General features: G+C 38.1%; 1 protein-coding gene across 1 annotated transcript; it reads left to right on the top strand.

Annotated features, from left to right (window-relative positions):
- The first annotated feature begins 3220 nt into the window (after positions 1–3220).
- On the top strand, positions 3221–13861 carry znf16l (zinc finger protein 16 like). Its single transcript, XM_056750270.1, has 3 exons — positions 3221–4008; positions 7812–8003; positions 9114–13861. Exons 1-3 carry the CDS (start codon positions 3318–3320, stop codon positions 9827–9829), a joined length of 1599 nt encoding a protein of 532 aa, XP_056606248.1. The 5' UTR covers positions 3221–3317; the 3' UTR covers positions 9830–13861.
- The last annotated feature ends 274 nt before the right edge of the window (positions 13862–14135 follow it).

Below are 14135 nucleotides of genomic sequence, written 5' to 3'. Positions count from 1 at the left end.
GTAGATCAGTTATGATAAAAGAAGACTCAGAGTCAGTAATATATTTAATAGTATAATTTAGTAAAGAAAATAGTTTGTAGTTTTGCTAGCTGAAGTGAACTTCAGCTCTCTCAAGGAGTTCTACAGGTCGACCTGCATTAAATCCAAAATGCAGTAGTATTTAAGCTAACAGAGTCAACAAACTACGTCATTACTTGGATAAATCACGCTCACATGATTGGTTATCAATAGATAAACAAGAACACAAAGCTCTCAAACAATTCTTGAGCCATTAGACAGGACACATAGTCCTATAGACTATCAAAGACGACAGGCATGTATTATAATATAAATTAAAACATGACGTTATGTCTGTCTCGTGATATTCCACTCTTTCTCACTTTCCTGAAACCATACAATCACACATACACAAACTACTCAAGGGTAGAGTGTGTGTTAACAGAAGATGCTTTTAAACATGATTTTAAGAAGTCCCTTTTCACAGTCACACTGACCTAGCAGGAAGAGCTAAGCATTCATTGGAGACTTTAAACCAGTTCTCTATTTTCTGCGTGAGGAAAGGTTGGTGTTAATCGTGGTTAAATCATCAATTATAAATAAGATAATGCTGAATAATAATTGATTAGTCTTTGTCAAAACCACAAGTATTTATATTTGAAGTAAGGTGAAGCCATGGCACCAGCCCCTTCACTGTATTTTTGTAGATGCATAGGGACGATCAACAAAATGTCATCAATGATTGATTCTCATCAATCGGCAATTTAAGGATAGATAAGTGAATGAGTCTGTGATTTAAGGAGGGAGGGATGGAGGGAGGTAGGCAGTGAATGAATGACCGAAGAAGAGAAGGAGCAAATGTATAAATAAATAAATTAAATGAATTCTGAAAATTCTGTGTGTTTCTTAAATACAGACATTTGTTAAAGTATGCAAAGATATGTACAGCATAATTTATAAATAGAACGCACACTTCACTTAATGGTGTCTAACAAATGTAAACTATTAAAAAAACCCATTTGTGCCACATATTAACCATCACATATTTTTTATAAATAAATGTATATAAGTATAATAAATATTTCTCACTCCTGACACATAACATTTTTCATATTGTATTTTCATTGGTATCCAAAAATTAAATAAAAAGGGAAAAAGGAGTGTTCAGCACATTTCTGTAAAACCATTACAAATTGGAATGTGTTTTAAGCGGGTGTAACACACGGGGTTTCTGCAAATCTCATACTATCTTGAGTTCCTACAGAGTAGTATTGAAATTTATAAAAGATAGATACAGTTTAACGATTGTTTCCGAAAACATACGGCACGTGCAGGGGGGAGGTGTAGGCTGAGCACGAGCGCACCCATTGTCAACAAAACACAGACATCAGTTTCAGTCAGCGCATGTCCGGCATCTTTTAGCGCTGGGACGGCTCCATTAAGGCTATCAGTTTCAAACGATCTCCAAATTCAGCTTTATATCCACAGTTTATATAACATTAATCACCCAAACGCAGTGAACAAACAAACACCTGAACTTCGCGAACGTATATGCTGTCTATCTCTCTATTTTACAAGTGAGTGACGTCTGCGCATGCTCATTCTGCTCTCCTTGCATGCCGCGTGGGTGTGCCGCGAGCTTTTCCGGGAGAATTGTGCAATAAGGGACAAAGAAAAGTTGTTACAAAACAGTTTTATATGTTAGAAAAAAACTTTTAATTTGACCTTCCATGAGTTTTCCCAGCATTTGCAACATTTTTGTAATGCCTTCACCAAGGAGACGTCGGATAGCTGCTCGAGCCTTAGGAGAGCACTGCTGATTTTATTGTCAAGGAATATAAGTATTATTGCTCATAAATTAAATTGTACCCTAGAAATGCATAACTAGCCCACACCTACACAATATTGTGTGATATAAGTGCTGACCAACTTATTAAACTTTATCCTGAAAACGATACATTGTATTAAAATAGGCTACTAAATCTAATTGTATCGACATCCCTGCATTAATTCCAGACTACAAAAATGTTTTACAAAACGTTTTCGGTGAAGCAATGACATAATGCATGAAGTACTGTGATATGTTTGCTTTATTTACAGAAAACAATAGAATAAACATGAATAAAAATATGTTATTTGATGAAAACAAAATAAATGAATTTAATAATTATAAATACATATACAAGTAAACATCACATAAATCAAAGCTTTATTTCAATTTATCGTTGTAACAAATTATCCTTTATCTACAGGCTTTGAACCCCACATCCTACTGCCATCTCTCAACTGACCACCGTCGCCACCTTCGTGATTTTGTCCCTGTAACAGTCTAAAAAGATTTAAGTCACCTCTGTGATTTGTGCTCAATACTGCATTTCAATGTGGAAGTAGTTGCATATGTGTTAACTCTGTTTATTCAACTCAAATTTTCCTGAATTCATTAACATTACCAATGAACAAATAAAATATATGCATTATGATTAGTTACGTAAGTAAATATGTTTATTTACATTACGTATATATCGATGCAAGCAGTGAACAAAATTTTCAATCACATTAACAGACGTAAGCTACTGTGATGTGTATTTCATGTTGCGATATGCTCATTTGCAATATAAAGACAAAATGAGGTCACATGTTACACAGACATTAAAAATCGTATTTAAAAGCATATATTAAACATATGGTTTTATGTATCTAGCATCTACAGGTTAATTTACGCAACAGCAAATTCGATTGCAATACTAAGAAAAGCGTAGTTGGCTAGTAATACTCACATTTGAAAACACCTGCCTCGCAGTTATCCGCCATGATCGTGTATACTTATCCTGGGCTCATGGAATAGAGAAGTATCCTAAGTATCTGTCGCTGGGTGCTTCAGAATGTATGTTGGCGTAACCAGTAAGCCATCCGGGAATTTCTCAACTACTCTTTTATGAAAACTGAGGATTCGGACATAAAACTCTGTTTCCTCATACTATATAGTAGGTAAGTAGGCGTATTCGGACTACACATTAGTATGCACACGTCCAAATCTCGCAAGAAATAGTGCATCAGCCGTTTTATGAAGACCGACTTTTCGGATATACTATTCATTCGCCTTCCGCTTTTTGCGTACTATTTAGTATGTCAGTATGCGATTTCGGATTCAGCCACTGAGCGAGAGAAGACGACGACAGTAGAGGGCGCCGTTTAGATACTCAACTTCCGGTGTAGGAGGAAGTTCGCCCGGTCTATGGTGTCTGTGCAGCCTCAGTTTACATCACGATCAAAACATTGTATTGTATACTACTCCAAGGTAAGTGCCTGCGCTGTGAATCATGAACCGGAAAAGAAACCATGGCTTTATTGAAACAGGACAGTCATCTGAACCCCAGAGCGCTTTCATGGATATCACAGGGCCCTTCAAACGAGATGATGAAGATTTCTCTGAGCTCGAAGCAGATGAGCAGTTGGTGTGCTCGGTGACCGAGATCACGGAGCACCTCGGCAGGAACATCACGGTGGTGCTGGAGTCCGCGCTGTCAGAGATACGCAAACTGGTCAGCGTCCGAATCCGAGTACTAAAGTTGGAGCTCCGTGAGAAATGCGACGAGATAGAGCTGCTTAAGGCCAAACTGGAGTCGACGGAGAAAGACGGAAGAGTGTCTAACTCCGGTTTCCCGGAGTGCAGGAAAACAGAACATCAACCTGGTCAGAAGTACAGCGCAGACCCGAAGAAGGCCAAACCCGGTATGCCCGTGGTCAAGAAGGAGAACATAAACGCAATCTGCGACTATTTGATGAAGGATAAGAACCAGCGGGGTGGTGCTGAAGTGGAAAGCGACCAGGCTTTTGGGTTAGATCGGGAGGGCACTGAACCTCAAAAACATGCATCTCTGGGCCTGTGGACGGACAGCGGCCACGGAGATACGGACACGGACATCTTCAACATGTCACCCTCCGCCAGTAAACGCATGTATGACTATGAGTGGGTGACAGGTGTGGAGATCAACTCAACCGAGTTTAAGGGTAAGCGATAGAGAATGTGGCGCTGACGTCACGCCATGTTAAACGCTAGGTGGTAGCGGCTCCCCATTCTATTTAAGTATATTGGTTGCTATATGCAATTTGAAATGCAATATGCAAAATGACAATGCAGTATGTAAAATGACAATGCAATTGTGTATCTAAATATACATTTCAAAAAACGTATGTGCAACATTAAGTCAATTACATTTGTCAGTTCCTACACTAGTTTCAATGTGATTTAAATGAATATTGTTAACGCTCTTTAAATTGCCAAATTAAAATGAAAATGCATTCCCCGGAATTATTATATATGTTTAAGATAGTCAAGCAAAACTTTTGCAAAAAGAAAATTCTAATGTCATTTTCCCTAAATGCATTAACATCAACAGGTTGAACATTTGGTATTGCAATTTTCATTTACACACAGCGCGTTGACTGTTGCAAAATTCAATGTGGACTTGACAATGCATTTCGAGCTGACCGAATCGCATGCACACGAATTGGAGCACAAAGAAAAAAAATACTTTTATAGTTTTTTAAAGATTATTACGTCTCTTTAGACGATATAACTAGTAGCTACATTGCTAGAATTGTCTGCCTTATCAACTGGTGAACTGGCCTGTTGAATGTCTCATAATAACTTGACTTTTTCATACGCGTTTTCATCATGAACACATTCAGTATTTTGATTATTGTCTTTTTTGTCAAGATATCTTCACACAATTGTTTAGAAATGGTCGTTTTGTGAGACCACTCTTCAGTAACTGAACAGTACAATCACAAACTCGATACATCCACGTGAAATGCACCTCTGTACTGTGCTACTTTCGTGCTGGAGGCAGTGTAAGGGGAGAGATTATACACAAATATACGAAAATTAACCTTGGTTTCTAATTCATCGGTAAGGCTCCGCCTTCACGCAATGACGCTGTACCCGGGAGGGGGCGTGGTCAGCTCGAAACACATTGTCAAGTCCACATTGAATTTTGCAACACTAACCGCGCTGTGTGAAAATGAAAATGCTATCCCAAATGTTCAACCTGTTAATGTCATTGCATTTAGGGAAAATTACATTAGAATTTTCTATTTGTTACAGTTTTGCTTGACTATCTTTTAAACATGTATAATCAATCCGGTGAATCCATTTTAATTTTGCAACTTAAATAGCGTTAAAAATATCCATTTAAATCACATATTAAACTAGTGTAGGAACTGACAAATGTAATTGACATAATTTAATAAATTTTGTATTTATTTTGCACTTAATCTTGCACATATGTTATTAGAAATGTATATTTAGATACACAATTACATTGTCATTTTACATACTGCATTGCCATTTTGCATATTGCATTTCAAATTGAATATAGCAAGAATATACTTCCATACCATTCTGCCAGGGAGTTTATTTCAAGGTTGATCCATTTGAATTGATTTTTTCATATTTTCCACCGCATCTCATTCTCTTCATACCATTTTGCGCAAAAGCAAGGTGAGAGCCGTAGTAAAACAAAACAATCGCTAGTAAACAACCCCCGAAGATGGCGGCCCCACCCCAGTATCCAACGCAACCGGAAAGTAGGGTAAGCGCTTTTCAGGTCAATCCTCTAGCTTCGTTCACTTCACAGACCAGTGACGGAGACTAGAAGCAGTTAGGCATGTAGCGCTCCCCTTTATGCTGATTTGCTCCCTCTTATGCTGATTTGTCCAACATACAGTTGAAAGAAAAAGTATGTGAACCCTTTGGGCTTACTTGGATTTCTTCATAAATTGGTCATAAAATGCGTTCTGATCTTCATCTAAGTCACAACAATAGAGAAACACAGTCTGCTTAAACTAATACCGCACAAACATTATACGTTTTCATGTTTTTATTGAACACAACATGTAAACATTCATAGTGCAGGGTGGAAAAAGTATGTGAAACCCTAGGCTAATGACTTCTCCAAGAGCTAATTGGAGCCAGGAGTCAGCCAACCTGGGGTCCAATCAATGTGATGAGATTGGATGTGTTGATTAAAGCTGGCCTGTCCAATAAAAAACACACACCAGTTTTGAGTTTGCTGTTCTGAAGAAGATGTGATCTGATGTGAACCATGCCTCGGACAAAAGAGCTCTCAGAAGACCTACGATCAAGAATTGTTGACTTGCATAAAGCTGGAAAGGGCTACAAAAGTATATCTAAAAGCCTTGATGTCCATGTGTCCACGGTAAGACAGATTGTCTACAAATGGAGAAAGTTCAGCACTGTTGCTACACTCCCTAGACGTGGTCGTCCTGTAAAGATGACTGCAAGAGCACAGCGCAGAATGCTCAATGAGGTGAAGAAGAATCCTAGAGTGTCAGGTAAACACTTAAAGAAATCTCTGGCACATGCTAACATTTTTGTTGACAAATCTACAATAAGGAAAACATTAAACAAGAATGGACTTCATGGGAGGACACCACAGAGGAAGCCACTGCTGTCCAAAAAAACATTGCAGCACGTTTAAAGTTTGCAAAAGAGCACCTGGATGTTCCACAGCACTACTGGCAAAACATTCTGTGGACAGATGAAACGAAAATTGAGTTGTTTGGAAAGAACACACAACGCTATGTGTGGAGAACAAAAGGCACAGCACACCAACATCAAAACCTCATCCCAACTGTGAAATATGGTGGAGGGGGCATCATGGTTTGGGGCTGCTTTGCTTCCTCAGGCCCTGGACGGATTACTGTCATCGATGGAAAAATGAATTCCAAAGTTTATCAAGACATTTTGCAGGAAAACTTAAGACCATCTGTCCGCCAACTGAAGCTTAACAGAGGATGGACGATGCAACAGGACAACGACCCAAAGCATAGAAGTAAATCAACAACAGAATAGCTTCAACAGAAGAAAATACGCCTTCTGCAGTGGCCCAGTCAGAGTCCTGACCTCAACCCGATTGAGATGGTGTGGCATGACCTCAAGACAGCGATTCACACCAGACATTCCAAAAATATTGCTGAACTGAAACACTTTTGTAAAGAGGAATGGTCCAAAATTTCTCCTGACCGTTGTGCAGGTCTGATCTGCAACTGTAGGAAACATTTGGTTGAGGTTATTGCTGCCAAAGGAGGGTCAACCAGTTATTAAACACAAAGGTTCACATACTTTTTCCACCCTGCACTATGAATGTTTACATGTTGTGTTCAATAAAAACTTGAAAACGTATAATGTTTGTGCGGTATTAGTTTAAGCAGACTGTGTTACTCTATTGTTGTGACTTAGATGAAGATCAGACCACATTTTATGACCAATTTATGAAGAAATCCAAGTAAAGCCAAAGGGTTCACATACTTTTTCTTTCAACTGTATATCAGACCTTGATAAAATAAAAACGCTCAAAAAACACTATGTTTTTTTTTCCCCTATTTTTATATCGCCCTGTAAACCTTGAACAAATCAGTCAACATATTCTACTGTTGCTTGTGGTTAATAAAATGCCTGTGAGAAAACAATATGAATGAATCAATGGCTAAGGCAGCAGTTCGACAGGAAAAAGTTTTTCCCTACTTCCTGTCTCTGTCGCCATTTTGTGAAATAGGCAAATTATCTATTATAAGCCGTAGACCTGCATTACGTTAGTATGTGTAGTATGTTTGCACTGTGGCATAGATGTGTTGCATATAGTATGCATACCTTTGAATGTTCATGTTTCACATAGTTTTTTTTTTTACATTCATTGTAGTATATAGTCAAGATATTGTAAAACACGTATGTTGTTCTCATTTATTTACTGAAGTGCCGAAGAATCTCCTACTCTGTCCTACTTCAACAGGTGACACCGACATGAAATATGAAAATGTTCCTGTTGTAAGGGAAGGTGATTTAAATGAAGGTTCTGAAGGCGGTAGAGGACATGAGGCAGTGTCTGACTCAAACTCCTCTCAGTTTCCTTTGGACACTCAGGGCTCCCTACGAGAAGACGGGAGCAGCCCAGCGGAGGACAACGTGGACAGAATAGTGCCAGGTCAGATTTTTTAAAGGAATGTGAATTTGGTGATAGCCTATTTCATTTTACGTTGTCCATCTCTGACACCAATTTCCACTTTTAAACATCTAAACCACAATCACAGTTTTCTTATATATTACTATCCACAAACCTAAAGGGATACTCCACCCAAAAATTCTGTCATGAATTATTCACCCTCAGGTTGTTTCCAAACTTGTATAAATTCCTTTTTTCGGTTGAACACAAAGAAAGATGTTTGGAACAACAATTTTGGGGCACCATTATACAGTATATATATATATATATATATATATATATATATATTTATATTTATATTTTACAGGTTTGGAACAACTTGAGGGTGAGTAATTCATGACATAATTTTCATTTTTGGGTAGAGTTTCCCTTCAACTATGGGTTAATGTTTATCAACACACCTCTGTTGCAAAATTTCTTCAGGTCGCTGTGAGATAGCAATGGTATGTTTAATTTGTTTAATTCGTGTTTAGTTAACCCTATTGAAAGTAGCCATGATATACTGTCAAATGTGTCTACAGTTTACACCCTCAAGCAAAAATGACATTCAAAGAATTAATTTAATTTATAATAAACCCATTAAACTTCATTCTATAATAATTTTAAATACAAAAGCTTGTATTACTATGAAAACAAATTTTCAGAATTCTTAAAAAGTCAGAAGTGAATTATAGTGATTCTGAGGTGTATTGTACTTGTCATGACAGTGTTATTTGCTATCTTAAGCTGCAGGAAGCATATAGAATTTGGGATCATCCAAAGCAAGATTTGAACATATATTGCTGTGCTCCAGAAGAACAAACAAATGATTAAAAAGACTGAATGTCGTTTCAAATTTGTGCTGTTTTTTTAATGTATTATCTAAATATTTTTCTGATTGATCGCAACTCTGGAAAGTCAGTTCAGTAAGATCTTACCCAACTACGAAGAACAATTTTTATTAAAAGAAAGATTCATAACACAACTTCAGAAAGTGGCAAAATAGCTGTGTCTTTCTTTACTAACTTCAGATTTGTTGTCTTAAGGCTTATTTCTACCTTTATGTGTGATTTTGTAAAATAAATCTATAAATTTACTTACTGCCTCCTCTAGGTCAGCAATTCTCCATTCACACTTTCATTTGTCCTTTCTGTGGAACTCTCTGCCCCGACTCATCGTTCCTGGAGGAACACATAAAGCTCACGCACCATGACGAGAGAACCCAGGATCTGCCGTCACCTCTGGGAACTGCCTCCTCTCGTGGAAATATTGATTCGGGTGAGGCAGGGGGAGCCCTGGGGTGCCCTGAAAGACCTGTTGTAAGGGGGGGAGTTGTGAAAAAATTGGAAGGTGGTTATGAATGTGACGACTGTGGCCGCCATTTCAACTATTTGGGCAACTTGCGACAGCACCAGCGGATCCACACTGGCGAGAAACCGTTTGTCTGCCCCGAGTGCGGTGAACGTTTCCGTCATGCCGCACGTCTCAAGAGTCACCGTCTTAGCCACAGTGGGGCACAGAGCCCTTTTCCTTGCCCTCAGTGCGGTAAAGGCTTCCCGGTCCTGTCTGGACTCAAGCGTCACCAGCGTGTACATACTGGAGAAAGCCCATATGCTTGTCCCCAGTGCGGGCGCAGATTTAAGGAGCTGGGCAATTTATATACGCACATGCGCATTCACAGCGGGGCCACGCCCTATTCATGCTATCAGTGTGGGCGGAGTTTTAGACATTTAGGGACATACAAGAGCCATCGCTGTATGCCTGCTACTCAGTTACCCAGTGGGCATAGTCCAGCATGGGCACAGGAGGACAAGGTGCAAACTGGGTAAAACCAAGTCACACAAATTTAAAGATATGTTCATAAAGTGGCAACCTCAACGGCTAGTTTAGGTTGAGTTTTACTGGCAAGACAGCAAGACAGCTGTCAACAGATGTGAGTGGTTTCATGTGTGATCTTATAGATAGAATGGGCCTGTAGCAAGGAAATCTTAGTACGGTCACTTTCCAGTCTGCTATGTTGTTTCATCAACCACTAACAAGATATTTAGGTACATCTTGAAGCTGGGTGGATAAACCTTCTTATGTTAGTCAACATTCTTTTCAGCAATATCTTGCTGCCCATTAGATGTTTTTTTTTTTACAATAATATGAGTACGTATTTCAAACATGAAAGGTTCAAAGTGTTAATACATCAGATTTTAGAATTCCACTAAACTAATATTGTTATGTTCACTGTCCCTCATCTCACACCTGGGGCCTGTTGCATAAACATAGCCATGACACTAACTTAGAACATTAATAGTGTATAAGTCAGTGAGTTTCACGACCCATCAAAGATGTACACAAAATAAATCTTTAGTGAATTTTATTGGTCTTTGAAAACTCATCCACTTCTTATTGTCTTTTTTTTTATATTTGCTACTGTATAGTAGAGGTCTTCACGGAGGACCCGTGACCCGACCAGGACCCGTACGGGTTTGGGTCTATGGTTTAACTGGTTAGCCTTAAATTTAACTGGTTATATCTTATATTGTTGTTTAGACTCGGCTCAGAGCACATAGATAATAGAAAAGTAATGCTGCTCGTTCAATCGGCAAGAAAGAAATAACATGGATACCACATTTGCAATGAGGATTGCATCACAATCCGGTAAAAGGAAGTAACGTTAGTAGGTAAGACATTTACATTTAGTCATTTAGCAGACGCTTTTATCCAAAGCGACTTACAAGTGGGGTAGGTAATGGAAGCAGTTGGGACAGCACAAGTACAACAAAAGCATAAGTGCAATCAAAAAGAAGACTGGTCTCATATAGCCTAACACAGATACAGAATCATTCATTCATTCTTTTTTTTTATGGGTAGAGTAGAGAAGAAAATAGAGTCAGAACATATCAGTAAGATGTTGGCGGAAGAGATGTGTTTTCAGGTGTTTCTTAAAGATGGCTACAGAATCTGCAGCTCTTGTAGCAGCAGGCAGATCATTTCACATAGGTGGAACAGATCCGGAGAAGGTGCGCGAGAGAGATTTTTTACCTTTGTTGGATGGCACCACAAGACGCCGTTCATTTGCAGAGCGTAGGGATCTGGCGGGTACATATGTCTGTATTAGGGAGTGAAGATAAGGTGGTGCCAAACCAGTGGTGGTCTTGTAGGCCAGGAGCAGAGTCTTAAATTTGATGCGAAGACAAAAACTATTATTTTTGTAACCTATTCACTGACTAAACAGCAATTTGCTATGGAATTTGTGCTGATTGGATCCAGGGTCTGTCTCTCTGGCCAGGTTCGGTTCTAACTTTAAAACAATAGTCGGTTGTGGGTTGTACATTTTTGGCATTTCTTGGGTCTTAACGGGTTTGGGTCCAACTTTCAAAATATTGGACGGGTCCAAGTTGGGTCTGTGTAGCACAATCAAGGGTCTCTTCGAGTTCGGGTCCACATTTTTAGACCCATGAAGACCTCTATTGTATAGGACAATAAATAGTCAGGCCATTTTTTTTATCTAGAGCAGATGACATTTTATTGGTTTCCATGACAACATAGATCTTAACAAAAATTTAAAAGCCTGGGGGGCATCAGTCTTAACTTTTTGTCTTAAATTAGACCCATGTAAGATTTTACGCAGCTGACTTAAAAAGTAAACACTAGTCATGACAGAAAAAATAGACAATTAACTTGTAGGACTAGTCCCGATTCAATTAATCAGCTCATCAGTAGAGCCTGTCAAACTGGTTTATCAGTTAAGCTTTGTGTTTATTTGGCTGTTTTTGTTAGTCCTTTATGCAATTGACATAGGGTGTTCAAGACGTTATTTAAACTGTATTCCAGGGTAATATATTACATATTACGATAACAGTATCTTGCAAAATTATTTATCCCCCTTTATTTTATTCACATTTTGTTATGCTGCTGCCTTATCTTAAAGTACATAATGTATATTCCATGCACAATAATGAACCACAACAAAAAAATGATATTTGACAGCTTTGCAAATTTGTTAAAACTAAAATAAGTACATTGCATAAGTATTCATACTCTTAACTCAGTAGTTGGTTAAAATACCTTTACAAATTCAAATCTTAATGGGTGTGATGTGACAAGCTTTACACATCTGCAATTGGCAATTTTCTGCCATTCTTCTCCTCAGATCCTCTTAAATTCTGTCAGGTTTGATGGAAATCATCAGTAGACAGACATTTTCAGGTTTCTACAGAGATGTTCAGTCGGGTTCAAGCCCAAGCACTAGCTGGGCCACTCAAGGATTTAGACGGAGTTGTCGATAAGTCACTCTTGCATTGTTTTAGCTGTGTGCTTAGGGTCTTTGTCATGTTGGTGCATTCACCAACATGACAAAGAACCTTCTGCCCTGTCCGAGGTGCTGAATGTTCTGAGCTAGGTTTTCAGGATCATTATCTCTGTATTTTGTGCTGTTGAGCTTTTCCTCTACTCTGACAAATGCCCCAGTCCCTGTAGCTGAAAAACACCCAGACGTCATGATGCTCTTTCCACCACACTTTGTATGGTATTGTACAGGTGTTGAGCAGTGCCTGGTTTCCTTCAGACATGATGCATGAAACTCAGATTTATCAGACCAGACAATCTTGTTTCTGACAGTTTGAAAGATTTTTTGAAAGGTACGTTTTTGCAAATTCTCCACCGAGCAAAGGCTTGAGTCTGGCAACTCGGCCATAAAGCCCAGATTGGTGGAGTGTGGCAGTGATGTTTGTCCTTCTGTTTCTCCCGATCATGGTGCTCAACCCGAGTGATCATCAGCTTCTTGGTCATTGCACTAATCAAGACCCCTCTCCAACGATGGCTCAGTTTGGACAGGAGGTCAGCTAAAGTAAGAGATCCTGTTGTTACAAACCTCTTTCATCAAGGACTTATGGAGGCTACGTGCTTCTGTGTTCCTTCAGTACAGAATATGTTTTTTCAGAAGTCTTCCACAGATCTGTGTCTTGATACAATCCTGTCCTAGAGCTCTACTGGCAGTTCTTTTGACATCATGTCTTGGTTTTTACTTCGATATGCATTTTCAGCTGTTGTACCTTTTAATGAGAGGTGTGTGCCACTCCAAATCATACTTATTCAATTGAAACTCCAATCAAAATGTACAAACATCAAGAAGAGTGTCCAAGAAGAGGCTATGAATACTTATGCAATGTACTTATTTATATTAGTATGCACATTTATTAAAAATAAAAAAGACGAAAAGTTATCACACATGTTTTTTGTTTTGTGATTGTGTAGATTCATGTAAAAAATAATGATAAAGTAGTTTAAAATAACAAAATGTGAATAAAATGAAGGGGGATTAATACTTTTGCAAGGCACTGTATATTTAATCTTTCTATTTTTAAATGCCATATTCACTTTATTTTACTTCAGTGCGCATTTATATGAAGTGGGGACCCTTTCAAGATGTGCCATAGTTATATTTGAGTGCCATCGTGTGGCAGACTTGTGTTGCTACAATTAATTGCAATTTTTCTTATACTTTAAGGAGATTTTTTTAATTTTAGGTCTAAGTATGTAATTAATCTTGTTAACACTTTTATATGTCCTCCAGGATTTGAACAATTTAAAGCTTAATGGAAAGAATAGCTCATGAATTTTTAGAGTTTAGGACTGTTACGTTGAAATTGCCTTGGACATGGATTAATATGAAGAGGGTACAATTTTTTTTTTAAATACACGCTTAACTCAAATGAACCCTATTTATATATTTGTTATTATGCTGTTCTAATAAAATATCATGGACGTTACAATAAGTACTGTTAAATAGCACAAAAGGATACAATTGATTTGTGAACACATTTACAGAATTGTGGCTAATAAATACTCAAGGTATGGTTCTAGTTCTATGTATTTGTAAGCAGTTCTTATTGTATGGCAACATGCTATTATTAACATATATTAAAATAACATTTCTTGTGTAGAAAGTGATTTGGTGAAGTTCTTTTATCTTGCAGCAAATGATAGCTACACTTTCAGAAAAAGCTTTCATTGGGGTGGCACCCTTTCCAAATTCGAATTCCAAATTTCCATATTAGTAAAAGTTACATATTTGTACTAAAGAAAATATTACCTCCAAGGTACCAACTGCATACAGTTGTGCTCAAAAATTTGCAATCCCTT

This window comes from Triplophysa dalaica, chromosome 1, assembly GCF_015846415.1.
Source record: "Triplophysa dalaica isolate WHDGS20190420 chromosome 1, ASM1584641v1, whole genome shotgun sequence".
Lineage (NCBI taxonomy): Eukaryota > Metazoa > Chordata > Actinopteri > Cypriniformes > Nemacheilidae > Triplophysa > Triplophysa dalaica.
The sequence above is the reverse complement of the archived record's forward strand: the minus strand, read 5'-3'. Positions and strand labels throughout refer to the sequence as shown.

Bases quoted from the DNA above. Each gene is read 5' to 3' on its own strand.
- znf16l (XM_056750270.1), top strand. From the start codon at position 3,318: ATGAACCGGAAAAGAAACCATGGCTTTATTGAAACAGGACAGTCATCT. The intron at 4,009-7,811 runs GTAAGCGATAGA...CTACTTCAACAG, and splicing joins CAACTCAACCGAGTTTAAGG to GTGACACCGACATGAAATAT. The intron at 8,004-9,113 runs GTCAGATTTTTT...TGCCTCCTCTAG, and splicing joins CGTGGACAGAATAGTGCCAG to GTCAGCAATTCTCCATTCAC.